The sequence below is a fragment of the Coregonus clupeaformis genome, chromosome 18, assembly GCF_020615455.1.
Source record: "Coregonus clupeaformis isolate EN_2021a chromosome 18, ASM2061545v1, whole genome shotgun sequence".
NCBI classification, from domain to species: Eukaryota; Metazoa; Chordata; class Actinopteri; order Salmoniformes; family Salmonidae; genus Coregonus; species Coregonus clupeaformis.
Window position 1 is genome coordinate 26,318,403 of NC_059209.1, and position 19,081 is coordinate 26,337,483.

The following is a 19,081-nucleotide window of genomic DNA, read 5'->3' on the forward strand; positions in this document are numbered from 1 at the left end:
ATGACTAATACAGGCAGGGGTCATTTCAAAGCAGGAGCCAGCCAAAGTTAGTCATTACTATTTTATTTGCATAAACAAATTTCACTGAAGTCAGCGATCCCAAGTCGCAGTTACATACTTCATTTTCTAGGCAGCAATATCTAGCAAATAACTTCAAGTGTAAAAAGCATATTTTCTTAACACAGCAGCCTTGTGCCCATGTAAGATGAAATGTTAGATGCTGTAGACATTCAGGAAAAGCCTTACACAAATGAAATACTTCACACAACGAATGCACAGAAGTTTATATTTTGTTCTAGTAGGTATTGCATCTTTTTTTCCTTTCCTCATATTTATTTACTTATGTATCATGTGCAGCAACCTACAGTATTCTATAAAAATGCATAAGACTAAGCTTTGGTTCACACTGCTCCTTTAGCTATCAGATTTAATAATAATGACATGATCGTATTTTGTTAGAGGTAAAGTGTGCCAACTTCATTTTCATAGATTGCCTTTTGAGGAGAGGATCGCAGTTCCACATTCTACACATCAATGCTTGAAGATGTGATTGATCAGAACACACACGATCAGTTGTCACAATGATTGCAAACAAACGTATGCAAAACCTTAGACAATTATTTAAAATCCATATATGCTAAAGGCAATTTTTTCAATATTACTGTCTTATCATATTATTACAAATACTAAAACAGGCTAAACAAATGCTGTATCAAGTAAGAGAGGCTTGGTCTTTCCATTTCCCTTTAAGGGGGACTTGGGCCATGTGAATGCTCTGGGGAGCCCTACATGAAATGGGTGAACGAAGGCAACAGGTTGCCAATTGTTTTCCTATCAGTTTATGGGTCCTTAAAATGCAACATCCACTGAGAAACTCTCTTTTGGTATTTTTTTTTTCATCAGTCCACTGTTGATAAAGTCCCAAAATGTTTTGCATGTCAGCAGTCAAGTTTCAAGATATTGGACTTTCAAGAAGCAAAGTGTCACCGGCCACATTATCATGATGCAAAATGGCTATCACAGCAGCTGAACTGTACCAGATAGTAAGATGGTCTGCATGTTGTATTGTTTTGCTTTAAATAGTCTAAAAAAATAATGAAGCGGCTACACCTAAACGCAGAAACAAAAATATAGGTATTCTTAAATATGTAACTACCTTGTATATCTCCTCAATCACTTCTCAATGACTACAGTACTCCAAGCCCTGGTGCTTGTGTTCTGTCTGCAGTGCTAACGTGGCAACAGGATCTTAGCTAGACAGATCAGCCTTGTCAGCTGTCCATTGATATGTTTCATCCTGTACTTCCAAAACAAAAAAAGGCAATTAAAATCATTAGTTCCGCTTAATACGTCTCGAGATGAACGTCCGTTCCCTAATCAGTTCAAAATGCATTTCTCGTACTAACACAATGAGCATGTAACAAGTATATGATTAGACAGCAAACAATGCATTTGAATACATAATAGGTACAAATTTCACGTGTAAATGAAAACGTAAGCTGGCCTTTCTTTAGCCGAAGCATACTCATCAAAAACCCTAATCACCATCCAAATTATACACGACATCAACCATCAACAATTTCCAATGACAACAGCATATAAATTAGTTTTCCACAACGTACCTGTAAAGCAAAAGCAGAGAGCGCAAACTAATCCCTTGGAATAGGCAATGCTTTAAGCATACAAGGAAACCTGTTAGAAATGTTCAGTCTCCGTAAAGTATCAGGTACTTTAGGTTATATTTGGAGTGTATTAGAAATTCAAATCAATGCAATATAATTGGAGGGGGAGGAGTCTAGTGGTTGTCAGCAGTTATTACTACACACAGTAAACAGGCTGAATATTTGTTGTGGTTCATAGATACATGTCAAGTCATTTCAACCGGTCTGTCTGCAACCCCTATGGTTCAATTTATAGAAGTGCCACTGCGTAGAGATTGCATCTAGAGGTAGATGGTGTTAACTCTACTGTCTGTTAGTGCATTTGTCTTATTCCTACCCTATCCACTAACAATGAATCAAAAACACCTTTGGAGTAAAATAATAAACAGCTTGGAGAAACAGTGCTAAGATAAGATGACCACCGCTATACTATAAATGTCGAGTTGTATTGCCATTTTATAATGATGCATAATTGGATGATAGATTGGTGGAGTGGCTTTTAAATCGGACAGTGACTATGGTTACCATTTGTCAGTGCCATGTTAGGTTGGTTGCAGTGATAGTTCCTAGACGTCAACAGTGCAGAGGGGCTGACTGCCAGGCTGGGCTGACTCCATTATGGTCATCTTGGGCTTCTTCCTGGTTTCCTCCTGAAGCACAACATAAAGACACATCAGGGTTGTATCCATTAGGGCACACTGTAGCAAAATGTTTTGCACCAGAAAAAAAAACAAGCATTTCTTATTGGACAAGTTCAGGTAGTTCCTCCCTGTTTCAGTCCGTTTCCTAATGTTTGGTGCCTAATGAATACACCCCAGAAAATGTCAACAGTTTGAACTGCTGCGCCAACCTGTGAGAAACTTACCTGGAAAAAACATAATTCAAGATCATAATCCAGGGTACACTTACATAAACATAATTTACCAAATCTCCTTCCTTAGTGTCTTTGAAATATAAGGTACGGATGGAGTAACCATAGGGAATATGAGGAACACGACAGTGCAGAGACATGGCAAATGGAGCAAAGGCCAGAAGAATTTAGTCTAGGTACTAAGGTTGGATAATATTTGGGGAGACCTCTTCTACGATATGCTACTCCAAATATCGCGATATCCGATAATCGTTTTGCGCCGGTAATGGCTAGATAATTCCAGACTGTGCCATTTGTGCTTATTTACAATATTATAGTCGCATTCTCATTAAATAATCTTAGTATGGCAAAAAAATAAGGCTTCGTTAATTTAGACTTCATATTCAACATATTGATACAACTTAACTGAAAACTGCACAGTTTTGATTTGTAAAGTTCAAATAGAGCAGGACTGCCCAACCCTGTTCCTGGAGCTACCGTCCTGTAGGTTTTTGCTCCAACCCTACTCTAGCACACCTGATTCTAATAATTAGCAGGTTATCAGTACTCCCGAGTGGCGCAGTGGTCTAAGGCACTGCATCGCAGTGCTAGCTGTGCCACTAGAGATCCTGGTTCGAATCCAGGCTCTGTCGTAGCCGGCCGCGACCGGGAGACCCATGGGGCGGCGCACAATTGGCCCAGCGTCGTCCAGGATAGGGGAGGGAATGGCCGGCAGGGATGTAGCTCAGTAGAGCATGGTGTTTGCAATGCCAGGGTTGTGGGTTCGATTCCCATGGGGGGCCAGTATGAAAAATATAAAATAATGTATGCACTAACTGTAAGTCGCTCTGGATAAGAGCGTCTGCTAAATGACGTAAATGTAAAATGATAAGATGAATCAGGTTAGTAATGCCTGGGGTTGGAGCAAAAACCTACAGGAGGGTAGCTCTCCAGGAACAGGGTTGGGAAACCCTGAAATAGAGTATAGCCTTGCACATCACGATATATCATCTTGCACTTCACAATTTATCGTCAATGTCAAATATCATGATATTCGATTGAATCATATAATCGGCCCAATCCTACTTGGTTCCACTATGTTCAACACCGGACTCCGTGCAGCTTAGGTAGCCTGACAGGGTTATCAGAGTGAAAGGTAGAACCCTCTAGAACAGGGCTCTCCAACCCTGTTCCTGGAGAGCTACCATCCTGTATGTTTTCACTCCAACCCTAATCTAGCACACCAGATTCTAATAATTAGCTGGTTGATGAGCTGAATCAGGTTAGTTACAACTGCGGTTGGAGTGAACACCTACAGAAGGGTAGCTCTCCAGGAACAGGGTTGGAGAGCCCTGCTCTAGAAAGAAACTCATGACGAGGCCAAATGCAGAGGTTAACACCAGAGACCCAGGTTCTAGTTGGAGCTCCTTCTACAGTCGTGGTCAAAAGTTGAGAATGACACAAATACTAATTTTCACAATGTCTGCTGCCTCAGTTTTGATGATGGCAATTTGCATATACTCCAGACTGGAAGCTTTAAAAGGAGGGTGGTGCTTGAAATCATTATTCTTCCTCTGTTAACCATGGTTACCTGCAAGGAAACACGTGCCGTCATCATTGCTTTGCACAAAAAGGGCTTCACAGGCAAGGACATTGCTGCTAGTAAGATTGCACCTAAATCAATAATTTATCGGATCATCAAGAACTTCAAGGAGAGAGGTTCAATTGTTGTGAAGAAGGCATCAGGGCGCCCAAGAAAGTCCAGCAAGCGCCAGGACCGTCTCCTAAAGTTGATTCAGCTGCGGGATCGGGGCACCACCAGTGCAGAGCTTGCTCAGGAATGGCAGCAGGCGGGTGTGAGTGCATCTGCACGCACAGTGAGGCGAAGACTTTTGGAGGATGGCCTGGTGTCAAGTAGGGCAGCAAAGAAGCCACTTCTCTCCAGGAAAAACATCAGGGATAGACTGATATTCTGCAAAAGGAACAGGGATTGGACTGCTGAGGACTGGGGTAAAGTCATTTTCTCTGATGAATCCCCTTTCCGATTGTTTGGGGCATCCGGAAAACACCTTGTCCCGAGAAGACAAGGTGAGCGCTACCATCAGTCCTGTGTCATGCCAACAGTAAAGCATCCTGAGACCATTCATGTGTGGGGTTGCTTCTCAGCCAAGGGAGTGGGCTCACTCACATTTTTGCCTAAGAACACATCCTCCGAGAGCAACTTCTCCCAACCATCCAAGAACAGTTTGATGACGACCAATTCCTTTTCCAGCATGATGGAGCACCTTGCCATAAGGCAAAAGTGATAACTAAGCGGCTCGGGGAACAAAACATCGACATTTTGGGTCCATGGCCAGGAAACTCCCCAGACCTTAATCCCATTGAGAACTTGTGGTCGATCCTCAAGAGGCGTGTGAACAAACAAAACCCCACAAATTCTGACTAACTCCAAGCATTGATTATGCAAGAATGGGCTGCCATCAGTTAGGATGTGGCCCAGAAGTTAATTGACAGCATGCCAGGGCGGATTGCAGAGGTCTTGAAAAAGAAGGGTCAACACTGCAAATAGACTCTTTGCATAAACTTAATGTAATTGTCAATAAAAGCCTTTGACACTTATGGAATGCTGGTAATTATACTTCAGTATACCATAGTAACATCTGACAAAAATATCTCATAACACTGAAGCAGCGAACTTTGTGAAGACCAATACTTGTGTCATTCTCAAAACTTTTGACCACGACTCCATGGGTAACCCTTACCCTCTCCTTAGCCAGTTTCCTCATCTCCTCTTGCAGTTTGTTCAGGATGTGAAGATTTGGCCTGTTCTTTTTGGCATACTGCTGAAGTTCAATCACACTCTTGTCTGAATTTTCCTGCAAAGAACACATAAAAAACAACATCAATAGAAATGAGAGAGATTTCTGGTTGAAAGAGGAGCAGCATATGCCATCAGATCAGTAATAAATCAGTTTTGCCAAAGATGAGCTGAAGTTTATATGACCCTATCTGACCCAACAGCAGTGGAGTGGCTGTGGTGAGGTACAGTATACGAGGTGTACAGCAGTGTTTCCGTTAGCCGGCAAAAAAACTAAATAAATATATATATACACACACACACACACATATATAAACTCAGCAAAAAGGTATTTCAAAGATAATTCGTAAAAATCCAAATAACTTCACAGATCTTCATTGTAAAGTGTTTAAACACTGTTTCCCAGGCTTGTTCAATGGACCATAAACAATTAATGAACATGCACCTGTGGAACGGTCATTAAGACACTAACAGCTTACAGACGGTAGGCAATTAAGGTCACAGTTATGAAAACGTAGGACACTAAAGAGGCCTTTATACTGACTCTGAAAAACACCAAAAGTAAGATGCCCAGGGTCCCTGCTCATCTGCGTGAACGTGCCTTAGGCATGCTGCAAGGAGGCATGAAGACTGCAGATGTAGCCAGGGCAATAAATTGCAATGTCCATACTGTGAGACGCCGAAGACAGCTCTACAGGGAGACAGGACGGACAGCTGATCGTCCTCGCAGTGGCAGACCACGTGTAACAACACCTGCACAGGATCGGTACATCCGAACATCACACCTGCGGGACAGGTACAGGATGGCAACAACAACTGCCCGAGTTACACCAGGAACGCACAATCCCTCCATCAGTGCTCAGACTGTCCGCAATAGGCTGAGAGAGGCTGGACTGAGGGCTTGTAGGCCTGTTGTAAGGCAGGTCATCACCAGACATCACCGGCAACAATGACGCCTATGGGCACAAACCCACCATCGCTGGACCAGACAGGACTGGCAAAAAGTGCTCTTCACTGACGAGTCGCAGTTTTGTCTCACCAGGGGTGATGGTCGGATTTGCGTTTATCGTCGAAGGAATAAGCATTACACCGAGGCCTGTACTCTGGAGTGGGATCGATTTGGAGGTGGAGGGTCCGTCATGGTCTGGGGCGGTGTCATCATCGGACTGAGCTTGTTATCATTGCAGGCAATCTCAACGCTGTGCGTTACAGGGAAGACATCCTCCTCCCTCATGTGGTACCTTTCCTGCAGGCTCATCCTGACATGACAATGCCACCAGCCATACTGTTCGGTCTGTGCGTGATTTCCTGCAAGACAGGAATGTCAGTGTTCTGCCATGGCCAGCGAAGAGCCCAGATCTCAAGCCCATTGAGCACGTCTGGGACCTGTTGGATCGGAGGGTGAGGGCTAGGGCCATTCCCCCCCAGACATGTCCGGGAACTTGCAGGTGCCTTGGTGGAAGAGTGGTGTAACATCTCACAGCAAGAACTGGCAAATCTGGTGCAGTCCATGAGGAGGAGATGCAATGCAGTACTTAATGCAGCTGGTGGCCACACCAGATACTGACTGTTACTTTTGATTTTGACCCCCCCTTTGTTCAGGGACACATTATTCAATTTCTGTTAATCACGTCTGTGTCTCAGTTGTTGAATCTTGTTATGTTCATACAAATATTTACACATGTTAAGTTTGCTGAATATAAACACAGTTGACAGTGACAGTGAGTTTCTTTTTTTGCTGAGTTTATATACATTTTTTAAGTCGATAAATATAATTGGTGCCGGTCAATTGTCCAGGAGAAAAAGAAAAAAAAAATCCCATTGCGAAATAATGCATTTTTGATTATTCATTGATTGAAATACCAGTCGATATAGCGGGAGAGATGCTGCTACAGCTCATCAAACAGCTGTTTGTTGCTGCTGGAGTGAAACACGCTTTAATAAGCCCAATCATTGTGCAACAATTCTAAAGGCAATCACGTGTAAAAAAACGAACAAACATGGCTATGATTAAAAAGAGCTAGGCCTACTATTCCCTTCCCCCCACCCCCACTAGTAAATTGAATACGCTTCCCATTCGCTATTCAAGTGCATCGGCAACTAGGCAGGCTTCAGCACGCCACACACCACTTTGCAATGAGCTGGAGACAGTATGCATTTTGAAAACATATACTCAATTGTTTGAAACCTGAACGTTTTACTATATATTGAGGCATGTCTTACCATGTTTCAAAGTAGCCTAGCCAAAATCTAACCAAACATGCAGGCAATTATTTTATAAAGACTTCCATATGCCATTGAAACAAGTAGCCTTTCCTCTCATATTCTATTGGTTTTCAAATCAGCTTTCTTTCATTGTGCAGTAGCCAAAGGCACAATCCTAGTCATATTAGCAACCCATGCTAGTTGTTGCATATTTAGATATCCCCTCTTTCTAAATTTCAAATGGATATTTTTATCTCTGTCACATGAAACCCCTCACAATGGTGTTTTCCCGCTAATTGCATTATGGAACTAACATTCGCGGGTAGCCTACTACCTTGTGTGCATTGCTGCGCTTAGAATGTGAAGAAATAACAGTTTATCAACATTTTAAGCTAAACGTTCTGATCTGTTGCATCAGCCTCATTGCTTTTAAAATTTTTTGGATGTAGCCTATCATCCCACAACTGTCCCAGAGTCTGTTTGGAATAGGCTATTTATTTCTCGCACAGAACGACAAGCTGACCAATAGAATAGGTAAACTTTTCTACTATGGGGGTTAGTAGATTGACATAGGCTAGTGATTTTGCTGTTTGTTATTCGTCTTGTTAGTTGAGGAAAAGTAAATGTGGACAGTTATTCTTACATAAGCGGAGCGTGGGTTTCAAGTTTGGGGAAACTTATTTTCACCATAAAAATGTACCTTTATAATAAAGCATTCCATGCATCCTCATTTGCAGACTTAGGTAAAATAGCCTACTATTCCTAATGTGATGATTAGATTGGAGTCATAATTTAGAGTATAGAGTAGGCAGACCATAGGCTATAACACAGGATAATGTTGGCCTTTCATAAACACATTTCATGCAAATCTACTACATTTTATATGACTGGAAACATTAGCAGAATATTTCTTTAATACGACAAAAATTACAGGGTAGCCTACTCTGGGCCTATGAGAAGGGGAGACAAACAGAATATGACGTCCATCTAACCTGGAGGAGGAAATTATTTTTAAAAGCTAATGATCCTCTGTGGCCAAACCATGCTTTCTGGTGTAGTAGCCTATTTTGAATGATGTTATGTATTTATGTATAGACAGGACTAAGCTATTTAGGCTATATCATTTTGGCAATTTAATTATATTTACTTTGTCCGGTAAATTAAAATGCTGCCGGTCAAATGTCTGGCGCCACATTTTCCTAACAGAAACCCTGGTGTACAGGTAGCACCTACCTTCTTCACCATCTTATTACTCTCTCTGCCGTACATGCGGAGCAGTGACCCCCAGTTCTTCACGTGGGGGTGCAGCATCTGGAGAATCTTCTGAGACGCCAGCTGCTTCCCCACACGCTTATTCTTGCCTGAAAAATAAGACAAATACATTGATTACACCCATTTGTAATGCTAACACATTTACACTACACAGAGCGGCTTTGAGCAGGACAAATCAGAGCCATAATACTGTATATACAAAGGCAGAAACATGGTGTCCAGTGTAAAGGTTGGCCGAATTCTCTATATATGGCTCTGACAGAACACATAGAGCACTTGTAATGCTGCTTTTACACTACATTAACACAGAGTGGTAGGGAGCAGATTAGATCTGGGACTTGCTGTGGTGACTGGAGGGTCAGTGTGGGGGTAACGTACACCATCCGCGCACGGTGTGCTTGCCACACGTCATCACATATTCACTCTTCTGGTTCTTTCCTGGGATCACCTCAAACTTGATGCTGGTGTCACCCATTCCATGGTTTCTGCAGGGCACAATATATGGTTGAAATTCAAGGTTAATAGATTAAATCAGATCAGAACTAGGAATTTCAATTATTCTTACACCTCATGTCTTGAGTCTTACCTCTTAAGGCACTCGTGTAGAATCTGATATGGCGAGAGTAAGCCTGCTTTATTGGTCAGTTCGTACACCCTTGAATCTTCAATACTGATATGATTAAAATACTGCAGGAAACAAAAAACGCATGAATGGACATTAGTATTCATCCAGCCTACCAACCCGCTGGTAAAGTTAAATGTTATAAAAGAGACATGTTATCAGACCAAACACAGACAGTGACTAAATTAAATGCCTTTCCAATGATTGGCAGGCTGATACCTCCAGCTCATCCCCTTCTACCAGCTTCTCCTCAGACGTCTGCTTCACAAAGTCAGGGATGAGGATCTCCAGTGTGGCTTGAGCTACAGGGAAGACATCAGTGAAACAACAAGCCAAACGGTCTGTTTATGACTTAAACACATCTTATAGTTTCCATACAGCCTTTGCAGCTGCTTCAGAGGATATACATTAAAATAATGACAGGAGATAAGAGTATTGTACCAGCTTTATTCTTGGCAAGTTTTTTACTGCTTGCAGTTCCTGTGCCATATGTCACTCCCTCTATAATGACAGAGGCTCCAAAGGGTTCACTTGGGTTCTCTGGGGATATAGAAAAGACAGGATTCATTTGGTGTTAACTGCATGATGCCAGCTCTCCAGCCAGGGCTTTGGTGATTTGTTTTGTACTAGGAAAAGCATGTCACTTGGACAAGTTAGTGGAAATCAACATCATGAAGGGGGGAAGAAAAGAGGGCCTTACCACATTCAAAAAAGTTGTAAACAGGTCGGACCTTTAGGACACGTTGCATATATTCATGTAGGATGCAAACTTCAGATTTCCCATTTGGGTTAATGACAAACTCTGAGAAAAAGAAAAGAAAGAGTTGAGATTACCTCAATACTCCTCACTGAAATAGTTATTCGACTATGGATGCATCCACAATGGCACCCTAATTCCCTATATAGTGTACTACTTTTGACCAGAGCCCTATAGGCCCTGTGAATAGGGTGACAATTCAGATGTATCCAGTACCTTTCTTGGTCGGGGTATCTGATACAGACAGAGTGATGAGTTTCTGGTTGGCAGGCAGCATGGGTCTCTCTGACTCAGCCTGTTTCCTCTTGATGTCCCTGTTGAACTGCCTGCGCTCTGCCCAAGTACGGAACTTCTTCACAGTCACTTGTTCAAAGTCAAAGCACTTCTCCAGGTAGCTGCGGAACTCCTCAATTTCTGGCAGGTTTTCAATAAGGGAGGGGTATTGGTTAAATTGTTGCTTTAATTAACGTGTATAGCCATTCTTCTTATGAAATGTTCTATCAAAGTCTAGAAAACCTCAATGCCCACGTCCACCAACACACTTTTATCCTCTACGTTTACAAGAAATCAAACATACCATCAGCCATGGCATTCAAAACTACTACCTGCTGGCAAGTCAATTGCTCATCATGGAGTGTGTTGACCCTTACCTATCGATTCATCTTTGCACACCTCCACCTTGGCCCTGACCTGTCCCAGAGCCCCCTGGGCCATCTCAAAGGAGTGGGGCATCTTGCCATGCAGGACAGGGCACCCCTTTATGGTCACATCTGTGACCAGGCCTGTCTCTATCTCCGCCTCCACCTCTCCCTCCCCCAGGCCCACAGCGGTAGCGTCCTCCTGGGCCGTGGAGTCAGGCTCGTCTGGTCTCTCCACGGAGTCTGCCTCCTTCCCAGGCTTCACCGGACACACTTCAGCGTTGGGTGTCACCTCTCCGTTCTGTTCCCTTTCCTCGTGATCCTTCATCTTCCTATAGTGCAGGCAGGGAATGCTACTGGTGGGAGGGTCGTGTTTCTGTACACAGGGGCAAGAGAGGTTTGGTCATGGTTAGAAGCCGGTTGTTACCGTTGTTTGAGAATAGAGAAATTATTGATATCCGTCCTTATTCCTTTAGCTTGAACATTCCTACCAAAACACAAATATTACACCAGTATAGAGTGTATAACAATGGGGTTCCTGACATGTTACTAACCCTCTAAAAAAAAGATTTAAAATGTACAGCAGTAACAGGTTTCTATCTGTCTTATGTATTCCACGTCTTACCCTGATGCTCCCGGTCCCCAGAAAGTAAGGTCTGGACCAGGTCACCACTCTGGTCTCTCTGTGCAGGTAGACTGGAATGCCAGAGTTATGGAATGTCATGATCCATCCGTCTGGTAGTGGCTCAGTGGGTGGACGCCCACGACCTGGGAAACACAAACACATCACTACACACAAACATCTGCAACCAAACACACGAGACGCTACACATGAAACACATCTGCAACACATACATACACAATCTGCCACTAGACAAAGAAACGACTACACACCACACACCATCAATGTTCTCACACCAATGTGTGCCACTCGCTGTAAGATATGATATGAACGCACAACATCAATATGTGCCAGACTCAGATACACCTTTACCAAAGGCAGATCAGTGCCAGACATCCACCACTCACTCTTCAGGACTGTCTTAATTTTGGTCATCATGGGCTGAACACCTCCCTCCACATCCCCGTCGGATGCGTGGTCACTGTCCCCTGCATACTCAGCAGCCCCCTCTGCAAGGCGCATCTTTTTGGGCACAGGCATGCCCTCCTCCAGCAGAGCGTCTACATCATTATCAAAGTCCTCCTGGAAAAGACAGTCGTTGAGGGTGGGGAGAAGGGGTGGGGTGGGATGGGGGGAAGCCCTAACCGGTCATGACTCCTGTTTTCCATTTAGCTAGGGCTATGCCATCTTGTCAGCACCTTATGGTTAAAAGAGTACTGTTGAAGACACTTAGCATACCAACTATGTCAATCTCCAGTAGGAAAGATATGGAACTTCTGCTGCTTCCATCAAGAATCAAAAGGATGCACAAGCTGACATTTTGCTGGTGACATTGGAATAAAAATGTCAGCATGAATGACAATAAACCATTATAAACTTTTCACACTACAGAGACAAACCGTACTGGGCTGGCATTGTAACGCATCCTCCAGTTGCTGGAACTGTGCTAGAAAGGATGATGTGAAAGGAAAATATTCAAGCCAGCACAGTACGGTTTGGGTTAGCCCTTTAGTGTGAAACGGGCACAAAAGATCAGTAAGTGGACGATGACGAGGCTCTGCAGAGGCAAAGACAGGGCCCCTTTGGTTACGTACCTCATAGGAGTTATTTAGGTTCACTTCGTCAGCGTGCTCCTGTTGAACTTTGACCTCTGACCTGAACCCCCCCTGCTGCACATCCTCCATGTCCAGGAAGTCCTGACTGAAGTCCTCCAGCTCATCTAGGACCGCAAACTCCACTTTGTTCTCCGGGTCTGCCTCCGCCTCCTCCCCTCTCCTCCCTGCACTGACACCGACCACCCCATTCCCCAGCCCTGACCTACTATCCACTGCCCCTGGCTCTGTATCAGCATCATGAAACTCACCATTAAGGCCCTCTGAGCTGGTCTCCCCTCCACCACCACCCTCCTGACCTATTCCTGTGTACAGCACCTTCCTATCTTTGCTCCTGCTGGTATCTACGACGCTGACACTGATCTTAATGTCTCTGAGTAACTTGAGGTCTGGCAAGAACTTGGTGACGGGGGGTGCGTGGCGGGCTGTTGTAGGACACGGGGTGCTAGGTTCGGCCTCATCTGACAGGTTATTAATGAAGGTTATGGAGCCCTTGGTGTGGAGCCCCAGGCCCCCTGCTGGGGTGTGTGTGTGTCCATCACCACCAGAGCTAACGTCCATTTCCTCTGCGTCACTGGACGTTTGCAGGGGGGGTGGTGGAGGCTGCGCTTTACCATTAAGGCCCTCCGAGTTAAAATCATCAGGTGGCTCCAACGGTAAGGGGGGTAATATTTCATCTATCTCCATGTTGACTGCGTCTTATGAATCACTAAATACAACTGCTCTATGGGTCACCCTGATTCTTGTTTTGGCAACTATTTCTCATAAGCTTTCAGCTAAAACGCATGCAGAAGCACATTGCACACAAGACTTCGAAAAAAATAAAAATAATAACACTTCCCTGTATTGACCATGTACCAGTGTTGAATATGCTAAGTTGACTACATTGTTCTTTTCATTAATGTAGACAGTTTTTTAGAATCACTGTCTCAATTATTGGAAATCACAATGCATTCAGCTTATATTGCTCGGATCTAGGCACTATTCATCCTCCACTGGCGAATCCTCTGTCAGAGCTAGAAAAAGCAAGACAACACAGTCAATGATTGAAGCCAATAGAGCAACATTGAGGTACAATGATTTTGACATACGTTACTGTATGCCTTGTAGAATGTTGCCAAGTGGCAGCTATGCACCACTTTTAAGATGGCTAACTAATGCTAGCACCACAGGCCAGGCACAGACAGATATGAGTGAGTCTTCGCAATCCTTGCTTGATTGCAGAATGCTAACGTTAGCTTGCTGCCTGTGCAAGATATTTGGCAAACCCGATTCACCCTGCAAAGTCAACTAATGCAAAAACTTTAGCTACTGGTTAGCAATATGGGGCGCCTTCCAAACTGAACGATTTGAAAAGACGACCATTTATATTGGCTAGCTTAGTTCAAACTTGAAGCTAAGCGATTTAGCTACACAATCAGGTGTCAAAATGACTAGGCAAAACATTAAATACAGAAACAAAGACCACATTTGATCACTCACCTATATTTAATTCACTCAATTTTATTTTCTTAGCTAGCTAATATAAATTATGTTATTCTTCTGATGAGGACAGACAGATCCCTTCCCCGTTCCGCCATCTTGCAGACAGCTACAGACTGCTTCGGAAGTTCAACCCCCAATACCGGCTTTTCGAAGATTGACGGATCATGAGTCCATTCACCATTTAGTTCCAGGTGAGCACACCAATCAACAACCGACAAAGGCAGACCTTTCCCCGGGACGGAATACTGCCGGAATAAATAGACCAATCAAACATTAGAATAGATCACATTTGCCAAACAGAACGGTAGGCACAGTTGGGTTGAGAAGTGCAGTGGCCGCATACTGTCGATAGGTGGCAATCATCTTCACCAGTAACATTGTATGCAAAGTAGCTATCGGTGCATCAATTCAGATACTTTAGAATTGATGAACAAATTAGATATTTGTTTTGATGCATAATCAATACACTGATTAGATTACAACCCCGCTGTTTATAATCTGCATAAATACAATGTACAGACATAGCCATCGTGTTCACTGAAGAGCCAAAAGTCTGCGAGTTACATTTACATTACATTTACGTCATTTAGCAGACGCTCTTATCCAGAGCGACTTACAAATTGGTGCATAAATCACAATCAATATACTACACTGAACAAAAATATAAATGCAACATGTAGTCTAGTGTTGGTCCCATGTTTCATGAGCTGAAATAAAATATCCCAGAAAGAGTTTTGAGGGAGCATGTCATTGGCATGCTGACTGCAGGAATGTCCACCAGAGCTGTTGCCAGAGACTTTAATGTTACTTTCTCTACCATAAGCCGCCTCCCACTTACTTTTAGGGCATTTGGCAGTACTTTCAACCGGCTTCACAACCGGAGACCACGAGTATGGCGACGTGTTGGCGAGCGGTTTGCTAATGTCAACATTGTGAACAGAGTGCCCCATGGTGGCGGTGGGGTTATGGTATGGTATTGTCCGTAGCATAAGCTATAGACAACGAACAATTGCATTTTATCGATGGCAATTTGAATGCACAAAAATACTGTAACGAGATCCAGAGGCCAATTGCAAGGCCCCTTTTTTTTAAAGGTATCTGTGACCAAGATATGCATATCTGTGAAATCCATAGATAGGGCTTAATTTATTTAAATTGACTAATTTCCTCATATGAACTGTAAATCAGTAAAATCAATGAATTGTTGCATGTGCATTTATATTTTTGTTCAGTATATAAACATTAAAATTGCAATGATCACAGCATATTCAGCTACCAACCATACACCACATTGCTTTAATAAGCTTGTGATTGTCTAATAGAACTGGTTGATTAGAACACTGCTCAAAAAAATAAAGGGAACTCTTAAACAACACATCCTAGATCTGAATGAATGAAATAATCTTATTAAATACTTTTTTCTTTACATAGTTGAATGTGCTGACAACAAAATCACACAAAAATTATCAATGGAAATCAAATGTATCAACCCATGGAGGTCTGGATTTGGAGTCACCCTCAAAATTAAAGTGGAAAACCACACTACAGGCTGATCCAACTTTGATGTTGGATCAGCTCCTGAGCTCCTGAGTGGCGCAGTGGTCTAAGGCACTGCATCGCAGTGCTAACTGTGCTACTAGAGATCCTGGTTCGAATCCAGGCTCTGTCGCAGCCGGCCGCGACCGGGAGACTCATGGGCGGCGCACAATTGGCCCAGCGTCGTCCAGGGTAGGGGAGGGAATGGCCGGCAGGGATGTAGCTCAGTTGATAGAGCATGGCGTTTGCAACGCCAGGGTTGTGGGTTTGTTTCCCATGGGGGGCCAGTATAAAAAAATAAATAAAAAATGTATTCACTAACTGTAAGTCGCTCTGGATAAGAGCGTCTGCTAAATGACTAAAAATGTAAAAAAAATGTAATGTCCTTAAAACAAGTCAAAATGAGGCTCAGTAGTGTGTGTGGCCTCCACGTGCCTGTATGACCTCCCTACAACGCCTGGGCATGCTCCTGATGAGGACAGTCTGTGGTGCAACGTGGCATTGGTGGATGGAGCGAGACATGATGTCCCAGATGTGCTCAATTGGATTCAGGTCTTTGGAACGGGCGGGCCAGTCCATAGCATCAATGCCTTCCTCTTGCAGGAACTGCTGACACACTCCAGCCACATGAGGTCTAGCATTGTCTTGCATTAGGAGGAACCCAGGGCCAACCGCACCAGCATATGGTCTCACAAGGGGTCTGAGGATCTCATCTCGGTACCTAATGGCAGTCAGGCTACCTCTGGCGAGCAGAGCTGTGCAGCCCCCCAAAAAATGCTACCCCACACCATGACTGACCCACCGCCAAACATGCTGGAGGATGTTGCAGGCAGCAGAATGTTCTCCACGGCGTCTCCAGACTCTGTCACGTCTGTCACATGTGCTCAGTGTGAACCTGCTTTCATCTGTGAAGAGCACAGGGCGCCAGTGGCGAATTTGCCAATCTTGGTGTTCTCTGGCAAATGCCAAACGTCCTGCACGGTGTTGGGCTGTAAGCACAACCCCCACCTGTGGACGTCGGGCCCTCATACCACCCTCATGGAGTCTGTTTCTGACCGTTTGAGCTGACACATGCACATTTGTGGCCTGCTGGAGGTCATTTTGCAGGGCTCTGGCAGTGCTCCTCCTGCTCCTCCTTGCACAAAGGCGGAGGTAGCGGTCCTGCTGCTGGGTTGTTGCCCTCCTACGGCCTCCTCCAAGTCTCCTGGTAGCGCCTCCATGCTCTGGACACTACGCTGACAGACACAGCAAACCTTCTTGCCACAGCACGCATTGATGTGCCATCCTGGATGAGCTGCACTACCTGAGCCACTTGTGTGGGTTGTAGACTCCGTCTCATGCTACCACTAGAGTGAAAGCACCGTCAGCATTCAAAAGTGACAAAAACATCAGCCAGGAAGCATAGGAACTGAGAAGTGGTCTGTGGTCACCACCTGCAGAACCACTTCTTTATTGGGGGTGTCTTGCTAATTGCCTATAATTTCCACCTGTTGTCTATTCCATTTGCACAACAGCATGTGAAATTTATTGTCAATCAGTGTTGCTTCCTAAGTGGACAGTTTGATTTCACAGAAGTGTGATTGACTTGGAGTTACATTGTGTTGTTTAAGTGTTCCCTTAATTTTTTTGAGCAGTGTATATTCTTGAAAGAATACTATACATTTGCAATATAGATTGAGTCTACAATACAGATGAAAAAGTACTTTATTCACAATTTATATCAAGACCAGTGACATGGTAAACAGGGGTTTCTATATGTCTATGGATACCTGAGGTCAGTTACATAAAACCCCAAAACCAATGAAGGATCCTCATCAATGGTACACGTCAACACACATAACACTTGAAACAGTCATTCAAATTTGTGAGAGTAACTGACTGTTAAGCACTGTTAAGATTTTTCATGAATTTATTTGCAAATTATGGTGGAAAATAAGTATTTGGTCACCTACAAACAAGCAAGATTACTGGCTCTCACAGACCTGTAACTTCTTCTTTAAGAGGCTCCTCTGTCCTCCACTCGTTACCTGTATTAATGGCACCTGTTTTAACTTGTTATCAGTATAAAATACACCTGTCCACAACCTCAAACAGTCACACTCCAAACTCCACTATGGCCAAGACCAAAGAGCTGTCAAAGGACACCAGAAACAAAATTGTAGACCTGCACCAGGCTGGGAAGACAATCTGCAATAGGTAAGCAGCTTGGTTTGAAGAAATCAACTGTGGGAGCAATTATTAGGAAATGGAAGACATACAAGACCACTGATAATCTCCCTCGATCTGGGGCTCCACGCAAGATCTCACCCCGTGGGGTCAAAATGATCACAAGAACGGTGAGCAAAAATCCCAGAACCACACGGGGGGACCTAGTGAATGACCTGCAGAGAGCTGGGACCAAAGTAACAAAGCCTACCATCAGTAACACACTACGCCGCCAGGGACTCAAATCCTGCAGTGCCAGACGTGTCCCCCTGCTTAAGCCAGTACATGTCCAGGCCCATCTGAAGTTTGCTAGAGTGCATTTGGATGATCCAGAAGAGGATTGGGAGAATGTCATATGGTCAGATGAAACCAAAATATAACTTTTTGGTAAAAAACTCAACTCGTCGTGTTTGGAGGACAAAGAATGCTGTGTTGCATCCAAAGAACACCATACCTACTGTGAAGCATGGGGGTGGAAACATCATGCTTTGGGGCTGTTTTTCTGCAAAGGGACCAGGACGACTGATCCGTGTAAAGGAAAGAATGAATGGGGCCATGTATCGTGAGATTTTGAGTGAAAACCTCCTTCCATCAGCAAGGGCATTGAAGATGAAACGTGGCTGGGTCTTTCAGCATGACAATGATCCCAAACACACCGCCCGGGCAACGAAGGAGTGGCTTCGTAAGAAGCATTTCAAGGTCCTGGAGTGGCCTAGCCAGTCTCCAGATCTCAACCCCATAGAAAATCTTTGGAGGGAGTTGAAAGTCCGTTTTGCCCAGCGACAGCCCCAAAACATCACTGCTCTAGAGGAGATCTGCATGGAGGAATGGGCCAAAATACCAGCAACAGTGTGTGAAAACCTTGTGAAGACTTACAGAAAACGTTTGACCTGTGTCATTGCCAACAAAGGGTATATAACAAAGTATTGAGAAACTTTTGTTATTGACCAAATACTTATTTTCCACCATAATTTGCAAATAAATTCATTAAAAATCCTACAATGTGATTTTCTGGATGTTTTTTTTCTCATTTTGTCTGTCATAGTTGACGTGTACCTATGATGAAAATTACAGGCCTCTCTCATCTTTTTAAGTGGGAGAACTTGCACAATTGGTGGCTGACTAAATACTTTTTTCCCCCCCACTGTAAGTGGGTAAGAACCACAGACAGAACACTGAAGGTGTGAGTGACAAAAAAGGAATCCTTTCAGTTATTTCACAGCAAGGCAATCTGTTTCTCCTATGCAGTATGTGGAATAAGGCGGAAAATATAAACGAAAAACACTTTGCTTACCATT

General features: G+C 43.7%; 1 protein-coding gene across 2 annotated transcripts; it reads right to left on the reverse strand.

Moving 5' to 3' along the window:
- Nucleotides 1-47: 47 nt before the first annotated feature.
- Nucleotides 48-14,157, reverse strand: LOC121530639 (microprocessor complex subunit DGCR8). Of its 2 annotated transcripts, none has more exons than XM_041835754.2 (14): nt 14,040-14,157; nt 12,540-13,573; nt 11,853-12,027; nt 11,449-11,591; nt 10,836-11,199; nt 10,402-10,599; nt 10,129-10,230; nt 9,870-9,968; nt 9,648-9,730; nt 9,393-9,493; nt 9,185-9,291; nt 8,768-8,895; nt 5,274-5,387; nt 48-2,311 (listed from the first exon to the last, which is right to left on the reverse strand). In XM_041835754.2, exons 2-14 carry the CDS (start codon nt 13,242-13,244, stop codon nt 2,228-2,230), a joined length of 2,403 nt encoding a protein of 800 aa, XP_041691688.1. In that variant the 5' UTR covers nt 13,245-13,573; nt 14,040-14,157; the 3' UTR covers nt 48-2,227. The 2 variants fall into 2 exon arrangements, with proteins under 2 accessions (XP_041691688.1, XP_041691687.1); XM_041835753.2 differs by having other exon boundaries at nt 9,627-9,730.
- Nucleotides 14,158-19,081: the final 4,924 nt, after the last annotated feature.

Bases quoted from the DNA above. Each gene is read 5' to 3' on its own strand.
- LOC121530639 (XM_041835753.2), bottom strand. From the start codon at position 13,244: ATGGAGATAGATGAAATATTACCCCCCTTACCGTTGGAGCCACCTGAT. The intron at 11,592-11,852 runs GTGAGTGGTGGA...TGTGTTTCCCAG, and splicing joins AATTAAGACAGTCCTGAAGA to GTCGTGGGCGTCCACCCACT. The intron at 9,969-10,128 runs GTAAGGCCCTCT...CTATATCCCCAG, and splicing joins TTACAACTTTTTTGAATGTG to AGAACCCAAGTGAACCCTTT.